Below are 21196 nucleotides of genomic sequence, written 5' to 3'. Positions count from 1 at the left end.
CATACTGTTTTTTTAATCCATGATACAAAGAGTCATTGAAGAAAATGAGCCAACCTGAGGGCTTACAGGGGAATTATAACCGAAGATCACTGTAAGCTACGCTCAAATGGATTTTCAGAACGATTCCTTGATACCTACACATCTCCTAAAGCTCTCCGGTCAAGAATATGACTGAATAAAACGAGGCATAAGCTAGAAGCCGTAATCCACTTTCTCTGTGTTTGTCCAGGTCAGTTTCATGCATAAGACATGTCTTATAAAAACTGTCTTTTAAAAAGCAATAGACACAGATGTCTAAAAAAAAAATTCCATTCTTCGACAAAAAGGTATTATTAAGTACTTACTACATGCAAGGAACTGTGCTAGGATTTCTGGAAATGCTATGGTGTTCCATCTTTATCCAGAGAATATCTTCCTTAAATATGATTTCATGCGTATATTGAGTAGACTAAGCAAATCTTCATGATTGGGGGACACTGGAAGACTCCACCTGCCCAAGAATGTCTTCTTTCCTCCCGCCCTAAACTGTGATGACAAAGTATTGCCATCCCATCTTGCCTGACTTAAAATTCCTATCATTAAAGACATGAATTTAAGTTGGTTAGCAAAGACAGGACCATGGTCTGAAGAAAGCCCTATAAAATTATACATATGACCATAAGAGGAAGGAGAGTCCTGGAAACTTCCTTTTAATTTCTACCAATTTGCACAGATTAGGTTTATGGGGTTTGTCAATTTCACATTGTGAGGTAGAGAACCTGAGGTCTTCCTGCCTCAAAGTATCTCCTCATTTCAGTTCATCCTCTACTCAGCAGTCAAACTGATGTTCCCAAAGGGCATCTGGTCATGTCACTGCCCCTATTCAATCAACTCCAGTGGCCTCCTCTTCAGGATCAAATATAAAATCTTGTTTAGTTTTTAAAGCCCTCCGTAACCTGGCCCCTTCTTACCTTTCCAGTCTTCTTATACCTTACATACACCCTCTCCCCAACGTACTCTACAATTCAGTCATTCTGGCCTCCTGGCACTTTCACTGTTGTCCCCAAGCATGGAATGCTCTCCCTCCTCATCTCAACCTTTTAGCTTCCCTGGCTTCTTTCAAGTATCAGCTAAAACCCCGCCTTCTACAGGAAGCCTTGACCAATCCTCCCAATGCTAGTCCTTTCCCTCAGTTGATTATCTCCAACAAATCCTATCTCTATCTTGTTTGTAAACAGCTGTTTGCATATTGTCTCTCCCACCAAAATGTGAGCTCCTTGAGAGCAAGTACTGGCTTTTACCTTTCTTTGTATCTCCATTGCAAGGCTAGTTAACTGTCTGAGTGCTACAGAGAATATAGGGATAACCATGGATGGACATTTTAATGGGAGACAGATATCAATAGAACAACAACAAGTTATGGGCGCCCAGAGTTGACAGATGGGGACGCTTCACTTGGATGGGGCACACCAGTACTCCAGGAAACAATGAGCAACAGTGAGGGCACTGGACCCAAAGAATGTGACATTCAAGGAAGATTCTAAAAAGAAGCATATGATGAGATTAGAGTCCAAGAAGGAAGTAAAGGACAAGAAATTATCAAAACAAACAGGCTACCTTATAATGGGATCAAGGTAGTAGATCACTACCTCTACCACCACTACATCCAAAGAGTACCAAGGGTGAGTCCAGAGAAGCCAGTCATTGGGCTGAAACCAACAAGTTTCCAGAAGTAAAATAAAGCATTGTATGATTCTTGTTGGCCACACCAAATGTCCTCCCATTCCCTCCTACTCCTGTCAAATCTCATCAGCATCTATTGGCTCCAGGTGCTGTATTATCTCAATCATTCTAGGAACTGGCTAAAGAATGGTGCCCTGGGGGTAAAACCTCCCCAAAAGGAAGATTTGTGCTTTAAAAAGTTATGTAATCTAGAAAATTTTGAAACACTATCATTTTTGAACAATTTTTTGTTTTTATTTCCATGTAGGTTTCTTACAATTAAACAGTAGTTTATTTACTCTCAATCTGATGGCTAAAATTGGTAGCAAATATGTAGCCACACTCTAATCTGGCACTCTCTGAACAATTTTTTTTTTAAGTAGCCATAAGATCTCCCACTACTCTCTATGCAATACCTCCTACACCATCAAACTTACCTAAAATTCCAGTGTTCACTCAAGAAAACTTGATTTGTCCAGAATAACTGCCCATTCTTTTCTTTGGTAGCTAAGTGAATGTGGGCAAATCACCAAGCTTTAGTTGCAACATCTGTGAAATGGAGGGAATATCTCTACCTCAAAGGGTTATCGTGAGGATAAAACAAGATAATACACTATGAAGGGATCTATATTTTTTTTCATTCAACAGACATTTATTAAGAAAAAAACAAAAAGTCCCTCTGTTCAAAGAGATTATGTTCTATTGGGAGATGTGACATGTGACAAGTAGGGGGTAAGAAGTGTAAAGAAGGGGTCCAAAAAGATGCTCTGGTAATATGTGGACAGGGAAAGTATAATATCAACTGAGAATGATGGGAGAAGGCCCAGACTGGGCCTTGAGGCAGGTGGATGGCACAGCGGAAGAAGCGCTGGGCTGCAGGCAACCTGAGCTCAAACTCAGCCTCAGACACTTACTAGCAATGTGACCTTGGGCACTTAACCACTGTTTGCCTCAGTTTTCTCAACTGTAAAATGGTACTAATAATAGCACTTACCTCTCCCAGGATCAAATGAGATAACTGTTAAGTGCTTAGCACAGTGCCTGGCACATAATATGTGCTATAGAAATAACAGATATAAAAATAAGCATTACTATCATTATTATTAAGAAAGGATTTTGAAAGGCTTACAACTTCATCATTCAACTGAAACTATTCTCTCCAAAGTTCTCAGTGACCACTTAATTGCCAAATTCAATTGCTTTTTCAATTCTCATTCTTCTTGAACTCTCTGAGAAACAGAGTGAAGTATGATTATGGTGAAATAGAGATAATCCCAAATTGGGAAGATCTAGGCTCAAGTCTCTTTCTCTCCCCCACCACTCTATGTAATAAATAAAGTAGCTAACATTTTTATAGCACTATCTACATTGTAGGCACCATGTTTAAGTGCCTTACAATGATTAACTCATTTGATCCTCACAACAACCTTGAGAGGTAGGCGTTATTTTTCCCATTTTACAGAGGAGGAAATTGGGGCAAAGAGAGGTTAAGTGAGAATCATTCAGATAGTGAGTATCTAGGTCTGGATTTGAACTTAGGTCTTCCTGACTCTAGGTCTAGTGCTCTTTCTACTGAGTCACCTTATCACCTCCAACAAGCTGCCAAATCTTATTGATCCTACTTTCAAAACATCTCTTGTATTCATCTCCTTCTCTACACTTGGCCACTAAACTAGTTCAGCCTCTCAACACTTATCACCTGGACTTGTGCAAGAGCCCCCTGATATTTTTCTCTGCATCCACTCACTCTCTTTTTCCATAGCAACTATATTCCACACAGCTGCCAAAGTGATATTCCTAAAGCACAAATTTTGACCATGTCCCTCTCCTGCTCCAGAAACACTTTGATTCTGTTGCCTCTGAGATTAAACAAAAATCTTTTACCATTTTAAAGTCCATTATGATCTGGCTCCATCCCATCTTTCCAGACTCCTTCACCCACCCTGTGGTCCAGTGAAATTGACAGTTTTGCTATCCTTCCTACATAAAATGCAGCCCCCACATCTGTGTCTTACCATGGCTTATTCCCCACCCTAGGAATGCATACCATCCTCACCTCCCCCTCTTGGGATCCTTAACCTCCCCTTCAAAGCTCAGATTAAGCATCATTTCCCTCTCTCCATCACACCCAAATTACCTTGTGTTTAGTTTAGTTTTTTTTTGTATAGATTTTTTAAATCTATATTTAATGTATATGAATGTACATTGTTTCCACCAACAGAATGTAAGCTTTCTGCAGGCATTACTGTTTTGTTTTGACTTTGCAGCCCTGGTCCCTAACATAGTGCAGAGCACATTATAGACACGTGGTAATGCTTAATTATTATAGACGAGCCAAGAGAATAGGGGGAAATCTAGGAAATTGTTCTTATGGCTTAACTATTTATCACGTTCAGCTAAGTACATCCATTCCTTTTCTTCAGGTGTCTCTCAGGTTGCCAAAGCTCACAGGTAAGCGACTCACTGATCTCCCTCTCTCTCCAACCCCACTCCAGCATCATTAGCTGCTGGGTTGCTGCTCTTACCATTTCTCCATCTGTTCAGTTCCATTTCCAGATGCTGGATAACATTCTTCAAGCTCTTGTTTTTGTCTTTTTCTTTCTCATACTTCTTCTTCCATTCTTCAGCAGTTAGTTCTAGGTTCACAGAGACTGTATTCTTGATGGTCTTGGCTCTAAGGGGGGGGGGTAAGCACAAAATGTATGAATAATCCCTAAACACCAGCACGATTCAGCCCAGATTTCCCAAGTTTAATTTCAAAAGCTTCTAATTTGAGAACACATTTTGTTATATAAAAATTGCCCCACCATATTTCATTCAGCTTCCAAGCCAGGTCCCCTTCCCAATGAATAGTAGTATAAATAACACCACTATTTTCCCAGAGTTAGGTCTTTGAAGTAATCTGTGACTGCTTCTTTTCCATTGCCTCCCACATCCAAGCAGTTGTCAACCAATTTTTTCAAAATGACTCTCAGATGTTTTCTTTCCTCCACACCCCCACATCTAGTCAAGGTCTTTATCAACCTTATGTCTGGATTACTGATCTTTCTTCTAGCCTTGAAACTTTCTTCCTTTCAATACATCCTACACAACAGTGTCAGACTAATTTTAAAAAAAACAACTTTCCTCATTACACACCACAGACACACACACACACACACACACACACACACACACACACACACATGCAGAATTTCCCCAAAAATCTTAGTGCACAGAGTACTAAGACTTTGGGGACATAACAGATGTCATATCATGTCATATCATGTCTGCTATTATACTCTCCCTAAAATTACTAAAAGTTTTATTTTTTATATATTCTGTTTTAACTTACATATGTATATGTTATTTCCTGTCCCACCACCCAACAGAAGGCAGGCATCTTGCAGGGAAGGACCATTTCTTTTCTGTCAATGCATCTCCAAAATCTAACAGGCAATTAATAAATAGCTGTGGAATGCTGAATGAATAGAACTACTGAAGAATCATTTGAGAATCCAGAAGAGGATTCAACGCAATGGGAATGACCAGTATCCAAGGGGACCACCACAGAAGAGAGATCACTACTGCAGAAATGGAAACAATCTCACACGAGAGGTTTTCTTCTTGAAATGTGTATTTCTTGTAGAAAGTCGTCCCTAGGGTACAGTGAATTGGAGCAATTGCTCCCAGGCACAGACTGTGTAACTGTAATTACTAGTGGATGGATAGTGACTGAAGGAGACAGCTGGTCAGGGAGAAGATAGTGATGCTTGGGCTAAACAAACCAAAAGAAGAAAAAAAGACCTAAGACTGACAACACATATATGCCTCTAAACACACACACACACACACACACACATACATATTCATGGACTAATTACATATATACATACAATTATTAGCGCATAAATATGTGTGTGTGTATATATATTAATGTAATTAGCCCTTGAACAGCCATAGCTTTATGTTAAAAAAGGAAAAGCCATAATTCATCAAAAAAACAAACATAACTCCCTTTTTAGGATTCATGATTTAAGGGACCTTCCTTTCAAGGAAAAGCTTTGTCTAAATTACACATATTTGCTACAGGTTTGATCTTTTTAAACAGTGTTTCTTTGTCAGGGATGTTAAAACATGAGCTATCTGGTATGTAAGTCTGGTTAATTACTACTGTCATCAAGTGACATTTTTGACACAATTCTGGGTCTAGTAAAATAAACTCAGTAATACTCAGTAATGGGGTAAGCCTGTCATGCTAAAAATCAGACAACTAAATAACCTAACTGGCAAGAGAAGAATTGTGAGACACAGCTTAAGAACTGGTATACCTTTCTTTGGCTCTCTGTGGCTCCAGACTATCGTCTCCCAAAGACCTTCAACTCTATAATAACAGCAATTTTATTATTATTTCTAAGCTCTTCGGAATTTTATATCACTTTGTGTGTAGGAAATTCAGGCAGCTTTACAAATGCTTTGCAGATGCAAATACAATGAACCAAGCACTGCTGGTATCTTAAGTTAGAGAGTCAAAAATAACCAATAGTTTTGTAAAAGCTGGTGGATGTTGAAGGATGAGTTTTGAATATTACTCTTCAAAACACAAGTAACCCCTTGATGAATTTTATGACCCTGAAAGGCACCATAATAATAATAATTCTATTTAATTGGTGCTTTTATAGTCATTTAGTACTAAGCTCTTTTGTGTATCCTCAAAGCCCTATGAAGTATGTACCCATTTTACAGATGAGGAAACTGAAGTTCAGAAAAACTAGGTAAATTGCTCGAGGTCAGCCAGCTGGTAGTTACCCCGAGGCAGAATTTGAATCCAGGTCTTCTTGAGTCCAAGTCTAGCACTCTATCCACTATACCACACTGCCAGGGAATTATTATCATTAGTATGAGTAATTATTATGAACAAGCATAGGATGGAGCCTTTAAGAATATCTATTAATTGTGTAAACTAGTCTAGCTTATTGCTATAGTAACTAGTCCCCTGCTGAATATTCTTCCAGCTATGAAGAGAATAACTAAGTTTAGAATCTAACATGGTGGGGAAACAAGCCTCATTTTTCTCTCCTAGACATCTGTCAGCTCCATACAGTATAGAGCAGTTTCCTCTTTGTCTCCACTAAAGGTAGGACATGGAAAAAAATGGCTTAAGTGGGATTTAAATCAGACATAAGAATTTCCTGACACTAGAAAGTTGGAGTCACAAAGGGGGATTATCTAATTGCTGTGCTTAGAGTAGCTTTAAAATTGAACAGATACTCTCTGTCCAAAAGTGGCCTAAAAGAGGACCTATATGTACAAAAAATGTTTATAGCAGCTCTTTTTGTGGTGGCAAAGAATTGGAAATTGAGGGGATGCCCATCAATTGGAAAATAAGTTATGGTATATGAATGGGATGGAATACTATAGTGCTGTAAGAAATGACAAAGGGGATGGTTTCAGAAAAGCTTGTGAAGATTTAAACGAGCTCATAAAAAATGTAGTGAGTAGAGCTAAGAAAATATTGTACACATTAACAGCAATATTGTAACAATGACCAACTGTGAAAGACTCTGATAAATATAATGATCCATAATAACTCCAAAGGACTTATAATGAAAAATATTATCCAGAGAGATAATATTCCACAGAGAGAACTGATAAATTCTGAGTGCAGATCGAAGTGTATTTTTTTCACCTTTTCCATTTTTCTTGCTTCCCCTACCCCAACCCCATGATGGCAAATATGGAAATGTTTTTGCATGACTTCAGGTGTATAATGGGTATCATATTTCATGCCTTCTTAATTGGTGGGTAGAGGGGTGGAGGGAGGGAGAGAATTTGCAACTAGAAAAAAAAATTTAATGGCTTAAGAGAGGCTTTAAAATAAGAAAGAAAAGTTTTATCAACCGACTTTTGCTTGGAAGATAAATAGTAATGGAACCCAGGACCCATTGTACTCTTTCTTACTCACTCAGAGTGAATCATAGACAGTCAAGAACTGAAAGGGACTTTAGAAATCATCTTGTAATATCAAAGTTAGAAGGAACCCCAGTGGTCATCTAGTCTAAGCCTCTTATTTTATAGATGAGGAAAATGAGGCCAAGAAGGGGAAAAGGATCTGTCCCAATGTCATCCACAGGGCCAGGACCATTACCAATTCTTCTGCCTCCTAGAATAACACTCTTTTCATTGTGCCAAAATGCCTGTTTGTTCTTGTGGAAGTGACAATTATAGGTGGCCCCAAGATAAGAAAACTTATCATAACAAGGCAAAAAGAAAAATACCTAGCATTTACAAAACAGTAATTATTCACTTAACAAAAAGTTTTCTCCACAAAGTGCCTTTAAGTGAAGAGCTCCCTGGTGCAATTAAAAGGAGATACCACTTTTTAAAAATTTCTTATCTTTCCCAGAATATGCCTATTCTGAATGTTAGTTTTTTTAAGGCAATTGGGGTTAAGTGACTTGCCCAGGGTCACACAGCTTGTATTAAGTGTTTGGTCTGAGGCTAGATTTGAACTCAGGTCCTCCTGACTTCAGGGCTGGTGCTCTATCCACTGCACCACCTAGCTGCCCCTGAATGTTAGTTTCTTAATCTATAAAACAGGAATAACGATACTTCTCTCCTCAGTTCAATCCCACCAGAGAAGAATTTTGGTGGTGAAATCAGAGGACCTGGATTCCAATACCAGCTCTTCTACTTCACTACTTCTTTGACATTGAACAAGACATTTAACCTCTCTGAGTCTCAGCTCCTTAATGTGCAAAAGGAAGGGAGTGGAATTAATGACCTCCAAGGTCCCTTTCAGCTCAAATCTATGATCCTATGAATAGCAACTGTAATGATAATTAAACCCTCCACCCCAGAGGCCTACTATATAATATCTCACTGTGGCATGGAGATTATCCTGGGTTCTTATGTTGGTGACATAAGATGGTGGTGATTTTTTTCATCCACCATAATTCACAGAGACTATTTATCCACTCAGGCAACAATAAGTTTGCCAGAAGGAATATCCACAACCATTGGAATCATAAATCCTTGGAATGAATAATTTAATATGAGGTGACTGTCAATTGGAGACATTTATGATGTCAGGGCAGCACTTTAAAAATCCATCCAGTCTCTCAACTCAAAATTGGTGGCCACCAAAATTTATCCAATAAGGTCCCATTCCAAGCTACACAGCCATGGCAAGCAATGAACAAAATCCTTGAGATGAACTACTTAGGGAAAGAAGTATAATTAGTTCTTAAGTTTATGGACCCTAGCAGCAGGATCCTCTTAACACAAATGAGCCAAAACATGCAAGTGCAATTAGTGGGGCATCTGTTTTTTTGCATCTTTCCTTTGTTTGTGCTATGTTCAAAGGAGTTAACTACAGCTTAAATCAAATATATTCTTGCCTTGCCCCAACTATAAATCTTATTTGCCCAAAGGGGAGCAAGCTATTCTCAAGTTAAACAAAACCTCAAAACTAATGAACATTAACCACAATTGGGGAGATGAAATTAACCACAGAAGATACAGACTGTAGGGCATACATAAAAAGGAACAGATAACGGCAGTGCATTTTCCAAGCAGAAGTTTATGATGATGCAAACAGATGAACTGACAAGAGGGTAATTACATTAGCTAGAAAGACAGATTCCTGGCACGGGGTGTATTGGACAAGACTTCCTGTGTGGTTCTGAAAGATAGGATGAAAATTTAATAAAGAAGACACCCAATGCCCACAAGTCTACAGTTAAAACTACAACCACTGCTTTCCCTTTCTGGCAAAGTTATGGCCTTTCCTTTGACTGTATCAATAGCATTACGTTCCTTTCCGAAGCACTTCCATTCCAAAGCTTTAAGAATTAAGCATCATTTTCATTACAGTTCATCAAATGTCCAAGAGAATGCACAATCCGGTATAAGATATCCTAATCCACGTTGTAACCACAGAAATCACTGAAGCTTGGCATTGGAAGGGACATCTAGTTCCCAGCTGACCTAACACCTGAATCTCTTCCATAACATCTAGTCTGTGCTTGGACCAGGCCAGGGATTGGCCTGCCCTTAACATATAAAGAAAACCATGGACCCTAAGAATGTCTATTCACCACATTTTAGGAGGTTGTACAAATTGACAAGTTATCAAAGAAGGGCAACCAGGACAGTTGAAGGGCCTTGAATTTGTGCCATAAGGGGATCAGATGAAGAGACTAGAGATATTGGGAAGGAAAAGAGAAAGCTTAGGGGGAATAGGATAGTTGTCTTCAAGTGTTCAAAGTGCTGCTATACGGTCAGCAAGAATTTATCAAACACCTGCTATGTGCCAGGTACTGATCTAAATGTATATTATACTTGTTCTCAGCTTCAGAGAGCAGAATTAAGAGCCATTAATAGATGAGTTGCAAAGTGATAAATTTAGGTTTGACATAAGGAAACACTCTCTAACAATTAGAGTTAACCAAATGTGGAATGGATTGCCCCCCTAAGAGGTAGTAGTTTCCCTCTCAATTGTTGTTGTCTAATTGTCTCAGTCACATCTGACTTTCATGACCCCATTTGGGGTTTTCTTGGCAAACATACTGCAGTAGTTTGCCATTTCCTTCTCCACCTCATTTTACAGATGAGGAAACAGAGGCAAACAGTATTAAGTGATTTGCCCAGGGTTATACAGCAAATAAGTGTCTAAGGCCAGATTTAAACTTGACTCCTACACTACCTAGCTATCCTTTCCCTCCCCCCCTCAGTAAAGGTCTTCAAACATAGGCAGGATACCATAGAAAGGGATTCTTGTGCATCATGTATTGAACAAGATGCCACTGAGGTCCCCTCCAAGGATGACATCTTCCATGACATGACTCCACTCCATACATCCTCTCCTCTCTTCCCCTCCACCTATGTGGGATATCATACCCTTACCTGACAGTGTTCTGCCCAAAGATAAATTTTGATGGCTGAAACCTATCTAGTTATCTTGGGGTTTAAAGGCTAGATTTCTTTCTTAAAAACAATGCCTTAACCCAGTTCACTATGGCTTTCACTGATTGGACAATAGGTCCCTGTCCCGGTACTACTTAATGGTCATTTTTTGAGCTAGGAGGCTCAGAACGAACGTAAATAGTAATTGTTTCTCTTTTGGCCAGCAACCCTGAGGGTCTTCAGCTCCCAGTTTGATTTTTTAAAATTACTATTATTAAATGGGCCATCCCTTGACTCACTTCTTAAACAAGCCTATTTACTCAATGGGCGTTGCCTCACTCAAAGTGAGAATGCTGGAAAGACCTAAAAAGAGCAGGGTCTCCCACTGCATCCTGGGCCATCTCCAGTCATCCTGATTTATATCTGGCCACTGGACCCAGGGCTCCAGAGAAGAGAATGAGGCTGGTGACTTTGCACAGTCCTCCCTCACTCAAATCAAATCAATTGCAAGTCATGTCATTGTCTATCTTACATCATGATTTTCGTAGAGAATGAAGGCCACACCACAACCACACATTTATAAGGCCAGACTTATCTGTTGTCAGTAGTATGTCAGGGGATGAACTAGGGAAGTCAGATAAGGGAATATTTAATTAATAAATTCTGTCTTGCCCCAACTAGAAATCTTATTTGCCCAAAGGTGAGCAAGCTATTCCCAAGTTAAACAAAGCCTTGAAACTAATGAACATTAACCATAGGTGTGGAGATGAAATTAACCACAGAAGATACAGGGTGTAGGGCAGTATTTTAAGCAGCTCTAATATTCTGGAGAAGATACTTAAAAAAAAAACTGCTTTGAATGAAGATTCAGGGTTTTAGGAGCTTAAATCACCACGTTTAACCATCCTCCATGTGGGAGTTTGATCGACTTGTGATCCATTTGCAAGCTCTTCAAAGCCGGGTTGGTATTTGTCCTTGTTTTATGTCAAATGGGTACCAAAGGCTTTTATTTCACTTACATGTGTTGAGGTTTCATATTCATCTTCTTTAATGATAATTACATATCCATTGGGAGGTGAGTTAGCTATTGGCCAGCTTTCATTAGCCTAAGTTTTCTTCAACACAGCTTTTTAAAAATGCATAGGAGGAGGAGAAAAGAAATGACTTTCTCTAAGCTATAAATCTTTTCCTATTTCTCATTTCACAGCTAAAATGCAAATGATGTGTGCATCTTATTCATACTGGATCAATCAAGCTCTTTTGTTTCCAGAGATCTGCTGTGTCATACATTTCCTAAATTGATTCATCTGTCAACCCAGGGTTCCCTTTTCCTTCATAAATTACCACCCAAAAAATAAAAGAACCTTTAAAAAGCTTCTAATACAATCAGTCAACTTGGGCTTATTTTTTTTTTACTCATGAATATCTTTTTAGAGTAGTTCTAAGAAATATTTTTAAAGACTAAATTAAGATTAGGAAGTAAAAAGCTGACAGAGTAAAAACCACTTAAATGGAAATTATATCAGTAAGTACTAAGCTGCCCTCAGACTTTTACAATGGTATGTGTGTATATGTGTAAATGTGTGTATATTTTTGTATGTTTGTGAAGAGACAGATGTAGCATGAACCATAAACTTCATTAGAGATTGTCTTCTCAGCAATTGTCCTCTGTTTTATACACCTATACAAGGCAACTATTTTAAAGACAACCACATGGTACAGACAGGAATACAAATGCCCCAAGTGGTCTCGCCAGTGTGCTATTTCAAAGAAACACAGGTTGAGAGCTAGAAGGAACCTCACATGTCATCTATTCCAACTCTCTCATTCTGCTGATGAGAAAATTGAGGCAGAGAAAGGTATCTTGACATGCCCAAGTAAGTGGTAGAGTTGCAATTTGAACTCAGGTCATCTGAATCCAAATCCAGAGCCATATCACAACTCCTTCACATCTTTTCACAGTAAATCACATGTAAGCCTTTCCATATGTTTTTGTAAATCCTCCACAGAAGATCTACTCAGTTTGGTAGGGACCTTTCTTGGGGCATACGACCACATGTTTCAAGTTCAAAGTAATCTCAGAAGTCATCTAGTCTAACTTCCTCATTTTAAGATAAAGAAATTGAAGACCAGAGAGATTAAATCACTTGCCACAGGTCTTACAGATGGTAAACACCAGAGGCATCATTTGAACCTAGATGCTCTGACTCTAAACCCAACATTCAAGCCCTTCCCAGATGCTGTTGAAAGTAATTGGTTGCCAGCAACTAGATAATATTTAATGGGTTACAGTACAGCATTGGTCTGTCTCCCCGTTTTCCTGGTCTTACTATATGATAAGATAATTTCATTTTCCAGTTATATACATTCTTGATATCTATAATGTAGCCTATTTTTATATCTGCCATGCATCTTCACCATGTGTATTTTTTCAGGGGTCTTTTACGCAAACAGAAATTTTGATTCTTTTGAGACAGTGGTGTTCCAAGGTTTACAACCATATATTATCATTGGGAAATGAAGCAATAGTAGTAATAACAATAGTAGGAGTAGGAGTAGGAGTAGGAGTAGGAGTAGTAGTAGTAGTAGTAGTAATAGTAATAGTAGTAGTGGTGGTGGTGGTGGAGGTGGTGGTAGAAGTAATAGTGGTAGTGGTGGTGGTGAAGGTGATGGTGGAAGTAGTAGTATTGGCGGTAATGGTAGTGGAAGTGGTGGTAGCAGAAGTAGTAATGGTGGTGACAGTAGCGATAGAGGTGGTAGTGATAGTAGCAGCAATAGTCATCATCATCATCTTTTCGTAGTAGCAGTAGTGGTAGTGGTAGTACTGGTGGTGGCAGGAACCATGTCATTTACCTCTTAAAGGCAGTTAGGTGGCTTAGTGGTCAGAGTGCTAGACACGGAGTCAGAGGGATTTGAGTTCAAATCCTACCTAAGATACTTCCCAGCTGTGTGACCATAGGCAAGTCACTTAATCTCCATCTGCCTCAGTTTCCTCATCTGTAAATGGGGGTAGTAATAGTACCTACTTCCCAAAGCACAAAATGAGAGGTTATTGGTAAAGCATGTGCAAACCCTAAAGCACTATGTAAATGCCAGCTATGATGACAATGATGATGAGAATGATGATGATGGTGATGATGCATTCCTAACAACACACAGTAGGACACAGGTGGCCAACAGGATTGAAAAAATAGGAGATAAAATTCAGTAGTGTAATAAAAAGGGGGCATCATAATTTCAAAGTAAAATTGTGTGTTATACTGAACAAAACTAACTAACCTTCATTGTCTCGTTAAACAGGGTTTCTTAACCTTCTGTCTAAAGAACTCCAAGGAGTCAATGGATCTATTTCAGGGAATTCATGAACTTGCATAAGAAAAACCTTTTTTATTTTCACTAACTTTTGATTTCCTTTGTAATTCTATATTATTTTACACATTTAAAAACGTTATTACCAAAAGGAATCCATAGTTTCACCAGACTGACAAAGGGGTGCCCAACACAAAATAGGTTTAAGAACCTTTCTTTAAATAAATATCATATCACTTTTAATTAAACAACTGTAGAATTTGTAATGTCCCCTTTTTTCTTCACAATTGCTTCAAGGGCTTCAAAGGTAGACCCTTGTATAGGCCCTCCCTGCAGACAACTTCATATGCAGCTTTTGTTAAACCAAATTTGAAATCTTCCTGGTATCTTTCCTCCAAAATAAGAGCAATTAATTTTCTTAATTGCCAAGCACTAAATCTATTCTTAACAGTGCCTGGTACATGCTTAACCAATACCTGCTGATTTAGTGGCTGATTGCAGATACTGTGAAGTTACTTATCACAGCAGCTATTAGCTACACTTCCCATAGAGGTTAAATAACCTTGAAGAAATCATTAGCTACAAGTGATTTCTGAATTTCCAAATCCTTTGGGTATTTCTTTTACTCTTTATGCTTCTTGGTTTCTCTAAAGCATGTGACATTGTTGCCCACCCTTCTCCTAAGTACTCTCTTCTCTCTAGGCTTTTGCAACACTGCTCTATCCTGGATCTCCTCCTCTCTAATTGTTCTTCAGTTTCCTTTATTGAACACCACTCACTTCTTATTTTTTAACTGTGGGTTCTGTTTTGGTCCCACTTCTGTCCTTTCCCCTCCCAACTCCCCTTTCCTCTTCTCCTCTGCTCTCTTCTCTTCTCTCTCTCTCTCCTCACTAGCTCCCATGGTTTCAAAGATCATCCCTATTTAGATGATTCCCAGATCTATTTAGCTAGCCTTAGTCTCTCCTAAATCCTAGTCCTCACATCACCATCTGCTAGATTTTTTGGACTTGATATTCCATAGGTATTTCAAATTCAACATGTCCAAAACAGAACTCATAACCTTTTCTCCACCAATCTAATCTTTCTAATTTCCCTCTTTCCAAGGTACCTTCTTTCCTCTTTCCAAGTACCCAGGTTATCAACCTTGGAGTGATCCTTGACTCCCTTACTCCACATATCCAAGAAGCTGCCAAGTTTTTTGATTCTCCCTCCACAATCTTCTCACATCCAACTCCCTACCTTCAGTCACACAGCCACCACCCTAATTCAAGCCCCTATCATCTCTCGCTGGGACTAGTACAAGTCTCCTAATTGATAGCCCTACCTCAAGCCTTGTCCTTTTCCAACCCATCCTCAACATGGTTACCAAAGTAATATTCCTAAAACAAAATTCTGACCATGTCAGTTCTTTGCTAAAAAAAATTCCCCAGGAGGGGGGCAGAGCTAATATGGCAAAGTGAAAGCTGTGACTTGCTTGAGCTCTCCCCGAAACCCCTCCAAATACCTATAAAAAATGGCTCTAAACAAATTCTAAAGCAGCAGAACCCACAAAAAGACAGAGTGAAGCAAATTTCCAGCCTAAGACAACTTGAATGATTGATCAGAAAGGTATATTGTGCCAGGGTGAGAGAAGAGTGCACTTCAGCATGGGCAAGCAGCCCACAGCGAACCTGGAACAGGTCTCAGAGGACTGAATCACAGTCAGCTGTGGCAGTATCCAGACCTCTCAACCCACGAATGCCAAAGACAACTTAGAAGGTCAGTGGGAAAAGTCTGTTTCTGTGATGCTGAGAGAGAAGCGAAGTGGTCGCAGCTCCATTCCCTGGGCACTGCCTCCTGAGCTTCCAGCCCACAGACTGAGGGGGAATCAGGTGGCTGATCAGAGGGGGATTGCAGGGATCTCTTTGCCAACACTGAGGCAGGAATCTCTTGCTTTACCAGTGTTTGGATCTGGGTCACAGTTCTGGGTGGCAGTCCTGGGGCAAGGAGGAGAGCTGGCATGGTGAACCTTGTAGTGGCTGTGTAAAGAAAACCCTCCTCACAGTTCCAGGACAGAAAGGAGTGGTTGTGGTCACTAACAGACCAGAGCACAGTCCAGGAAAGGAGTAAACACCTCGACCCTTATCATACCATCTTGGAAGAACTGAAAATTTACAGGGCCCTACAAGTATCTCTAAAAACAGCTGTACAAACCCCCAAAGCTTGGAACAGTACATTCTCCACACTGGAAGCAGACTCTTACCTTAACAAAAAGATTAGAACTCAAGTAATTGGCTGGGATCATTAGCAAGTAGCACAAAAAAGAGTCAGACCATAGAATCTTTCTTTGGTAACAAAGAAGATCAAAACATACAACCAGAAGAAGACAACAAAGTCAAAGCTCCTACATCCAAAGCCTCAAAAAAAATATGTCCCAGGCCTTGGAAAGCTCAAAAGGATTTTGAGAAGCAAGTAAGAGAAGTAGAGGAAAAACTGGGAAAAGAAATGAAAGTGAGCAAGAAAATCATGAAAAACAAGTCAACAGCTTGCTAAAGGAGACCCAAAAAAATACTGAAGAAAATAACACCTTAAAAAATAGCCTAACCCAAATGGCAAAAGAGGTCCAAAAAGCCAATGAGGAGAAGAATGCCCTAAAAAGAAAAATTGGCCAAATGGAAAAGGAAGTCCAAAAGATTACTGAAGAAAATACTTCCTTAAAAATTAGAATAGAGCAATTGGAAGCTAGTGACTTTATGAGAAATCAAGACATAAAACAAATCCAAAAGAATGAAAAATTAGAAAACAATGTGAAATATCTCATTGGAAAAACAACTGACCTGGAAAATAGATCCAGGAGAGAGAATTTAAAAATTATTGGACTATCTGAAAGCCATGATCAAAAAAAGAGCCTAGACATCATCTTTCAAGAAATTATCAAGGAAAACTGCCCTGATATTTTAGAACCAGAGGGCAAAATAGAAATGAAAGAATCCACGATCTCCTGAAAGAGATCCCCAAAGGAAAACTCCTAGGAATATTGTAGCCAAATTCCAGAGTTCCCAGGTCAAGGAGAAAATATTACAAGCTGCCAGAAAGAAACAATTCAAGTACTGTGGAAACACAATCAGGATAACACAAGATTTAGCAGCTTCTACATTAAAGGACCTCAGGGCATGGAATATAATATTCCAGAGGGCAAAGGAGATAGGATTACAACCAAGAATCACCTGACCAGCAAAACTGAGTATAATCCTTCAGGGGAAAAAATGGTCATTCAGTGAAATAGAGGACTTTCAAGCATTCTTGATGAAAAGACCAGAGCTGAATAGAAAATTTGACTTTCAAATACAAGACTCAAGTGGAACATGAAGAGGTAAACAGGAAAGAGAAATCATAGAGACTTATTAAGTTGAACTGTTTACATTCCTGCATGGAAAGATGATATTTATAACTCATGAGACCTTTGTCAGTATTAGGGTAGTTGGAGGGAAAAAAATTATATGTATGCATATAGACAGATAGATAGATAGATAGATAGATAGATAGATAGATAGATAGATAGATAGAAAGATAGATAGATAGAAAGCACAGGGTGAGTTGAAGATTAAGGGGTCACATCTGGAGAATAATTAAGGGATGAGAAGAAGAAAGGGAGAGGTAGAATGGGGTAAATTATCTCACAAAAAAAAGAAAAAAAAGTCTTACAGTGGAGGGGAAAGGGGAAGGTGAGAGGAATGAGTGAATCTTATTCTCATAGGATTTGGCTTAAGGAGGGAATAACATACACATTCAATTGGTATGGAAATCTGTCTTACCCTACAGGAAAATAGGGGAGAAGGGGACAAGAGAGCAGGGGGATGATAGAGAGGAGGGCAGATTGGGAAAGGGAGTAATCAGAAGCAAATACTTCTGAGGAGGGACAGGGTCAAAAGAAAGAATAGAATAAATGGGAGGGTAGGATAGGATTAAAGGAAATAGAGTTAGTTTTTCACAACATGTCTACTATGGAAGTGTTACATAACCACACATGTATAACCTATATTGAGTTGCTTGCCTTTTCAATGAGAGGGTGGGTGGGGAGGGAGGAAGGGAGAAAAATTGGAGCTCAAAGTTTTAAAAACACATGTTAAAAAAAATGTTTTCACATGCAACTGGGAAATAAGAAATACAGGAAATTGGGTACAGAAGTCTATCCTGCCCTACAGGAAAATAGAAGGGGAAGAGGATAAGAGAAAGGGATGAGAGATGGAAGAGAGGGCACACTATGGGAAAGGGTATTCAGAATGCATGCCATCTTGGGGTAGGGGGAGGGGCAAGATGGGGTGAAAATTTGGAACTCAAAATCCTGTGGAAGTAAATGTTGAAAACTAAAAATAAATAAATTTATATTAAAAAAAAATTCCCCAGGCTCCCTATTGCCTTTAATACAAAATACTCTATTTGGCATTTAAAATCTTTTACAAACTCACTCCAGTCTACCTTTCCAGACTTAGTACATCCTTTCACATATGCTGACAAAGGGGTTTCTTACTGTTGTTCCTTATCTACATCATTCAATCTCTAGTCTCAGTGCCTTAGCTCAGGCTATCCTCATGACTAGAATTCATCTCCTCCCTTGCTTCTTTCAAAGCTCAGTTCAGTCGCTACCTTAAGGCTTTCCTAAACCTCCCCAATTAAAAATATCTTGCATTAATTTTGCACATAGGTTAGGGAGCAGACTTGTGATTTCACTGGCATTTGGAACTCCCACATGATGAAATCCCTTCTACTCATGCAGGTCAGGTCCTTCTCTGCCAGTAAATAATTTGAGAGAGCTGTCTAGAGCGCTAAAGACAACCCCTGTGACTCGGGGTCACACAGTCAGGACTTGAACCCAAATCTTCCTGATTCCAAAGCCAGCTCTCTCTATCCACTCTACCACACTATATTTACTTCACAGAAAGATTCTGTCTGGCCTAATGGATAGCAAGCCGGCCTCAAAGCTAGGAAGACTTGGAGTAAAGCCCTGCTTCTGACATACTGGCTAGGTGACATTGGGTCACTTTATTTCTAAGTGCTCCGAGGCATCAGACACATGGCCCACAGGCTGCTTGATGGCCCATGATGTTCCCCAGTGCAGCCTGAACCAGATGAAAATGCAACTGGGAAATATTTAATAAAATACTTCACAAAATAAATAAAAATACAATAAAACACAGACAGTATTAATATGTGGGTTTCTAAGTCAATAAGCAGCCCACAAGGATCCATGTGCCTGTTTTTGTGGCCCTTTATTTCTATTTGAATTTGATACCACTGTTCTAGTAAGAGGATAAACTGCAGAGAAAATGCTGACCATTACCTACATTGTTAGAGGACGTTTCCATACTCAGGAGTTTTCTATTATCAGAGAAAGCACAGGTCCAAGTCTCTATTCCTATATTTTGAATATATTTTCATGTAATTATGTTGTCTCCCTCAATGTAAAATAAGTTTCTTTAGATAAGGGACTGTTTCATTTTGGTTTGACCCATAATAGGCACTAAACAGATATGTGTTTGGTTATTTGATCAACTGAAGAAGTAATTAGCTAATTAAGGGCAAGGCTAGCATAAAAGGCCTAGATTCTCCATAATCAAAAGATAAAAAATAAGCCAGGCAAAAATCTAACAATGCTTCCACACAAAATTAACTACACTGATGTTCAGCAGTTAACCTAATTTTCCAAGGAGTCAGTTTTATGTCCAAGATGACATGAATTTGTATACTGATTGACTTTCATATGATGACGAAATAAATTATTGGTTTTATTTTCATTTCCCAGGACTTCAAATTACATCAACATTACTTCTTCAGAGGGACAAAGAGCATAATGCTTTCTTGACTTTAATCCCTCAGCTAAAACACCTGAAATACTATCAATTAATATGACTTTTCCAAAGCCACTCTTGTCATAGAGTTCAGGGTAAAGGAAAACTTGGCACACTTGGTCACTCCTCTATGTTGTTTAAAAAGAAAAAATATGGACTGGGCATGGCAGAAAACACTTACTTGACTTTGCACCTAAATCTTATAGTACAGAACCCAGGCAGTTACAATTATGTATTTATACCACCACCAAGATAGACACAAATTCCCCAGGGCCACACTGGATTGCAGTAAGCACAGTATGTTTTTGCTTTTGCAATCAGCCCTTTAAAAAGAAAAGTGTGTTTCAAATGCAAATATATTCTGTGCTGGTTCCATTCAGGGTGCCATTAGAGAGTATCATTAAAGTTTTCAAGAGCCTCCCAATGCTAGGCAAAGAAAAGAGGTACAAGATGGTGCCTATAACACAGCATCTTTCCCCAGGGCAGATGCAATCTTACAAGAGTCCTTTAACCCTCTAAGGTTCTGTACTGGGAACACTAGGCGCTGTCATGCCACAAACAAGCATTTGGCTAATCACCAAAGTGATTCAGGAGAAAGTACAGGATGAAAATCAGGTTAAGAGGGTACATTAGATGCATGATGCTTTGATGTAATTTTATTTCACCGGTCTATAAAGGCAGGAACTGGGTAATTTTATGTTCTGTTAAGGGCTCAGGAAATGGCTGAGGCTTAATGCAATTTAAATAAGATGATAACAACCTCACATTATATATAACCTATAGATTATAATGCAGTTTAAATAGATTATAATGACCTCACATTATATATAGATCATAATAGATTATACTAACCATGACTATGGATTATAATAAATGGATTATAATAATCTCACATATTATAATATAATAGATTATGGTAACATGTTCCCTACTCTGTTCCTTGGCTTCTTTCTGCTCTCTCCATCCAAACCTCCCCATTTTTCCTTTCTTCAACAATCTCTGCCATTTCACAGACACTGAACATCACTGAACCTACAAAATATTACTGAGAGGAAAACAGAGGGGAAAAGTTGTGTCGCCATTTTATAGATGAGCCATGGAGGGAATTAGCACTTGCCTAAGATCATCCAGGAATCTAGATGGCACAGTGAGTCAGGAAGACCAGAGTTCAAATCCAGCCTCAGACACTTAGAAGCTGTGTAAGCCTGGGCAACTCACTTAATCTCTGTCTACTTCAGTTTCCTCATCTGTAAAATGGGATGATGATAGCACTTACCTCCCAGGGTTGTTTTGAGGATCAGATGAAATATACGTAAAGAGCTTTGCAAACCTTAAAGTGCTATACAAATGCTAGTTGTCATTATTATTTAGTGTTGTGAGTACAGGTAGAAATGATAGAGTTCTCCTGACTCTCAGCTCAGTTCTTTTCACATTAGACATTGATTACATTCAACTTATATTTAAACTGGTAG

At 39.0% G+C, this 21196-nt stretch overlaps 1 protein-coding gene across 1 annotated transcript in view; it reads right to left on the bottom strand.

Annotated features, from left to right (window-relative positions):
* The window catches only part of KIF5C (kinesin family member 5C), a 215883-nt gene that overhangs the window by 74091 nt on the left and 120596 nt on the right, over nucleotides 1-21196 (bottom strand). The window contains exon 11 of the mRNA XM_020984747.1: nucleotides 4227-4375. Within this exon, the coding sequence (XP_020840406.1) occupies nucleotides 4227-4375 (149 nt within the window). The remainder of the gene's footprint in view (nucleotides 1-4226; nucleotides 4376-21196) is intronic.

This window comes from Phascolarctos cinereus, unplaced genomic scaffold (genome assembly GCF_003287225.1).
Source record: "Phascolarctos cinereus isolate Bilbo 61053 unplaced genomic scaffold, phaCin_HiC Scaffold_726;HRSCAF=1367, whole genome shotgun sequence".
Classification (NCBI taxonomy): Eukaryota; Metazoa; Chordata; class Mammalia; order Diprotodontia; family Phascolarctidae; genus Phascolarctos; species Phascolarctos cinereus.
This window is presented reverse-complemented; position numbering and strand designations above follow the sequence as displayed.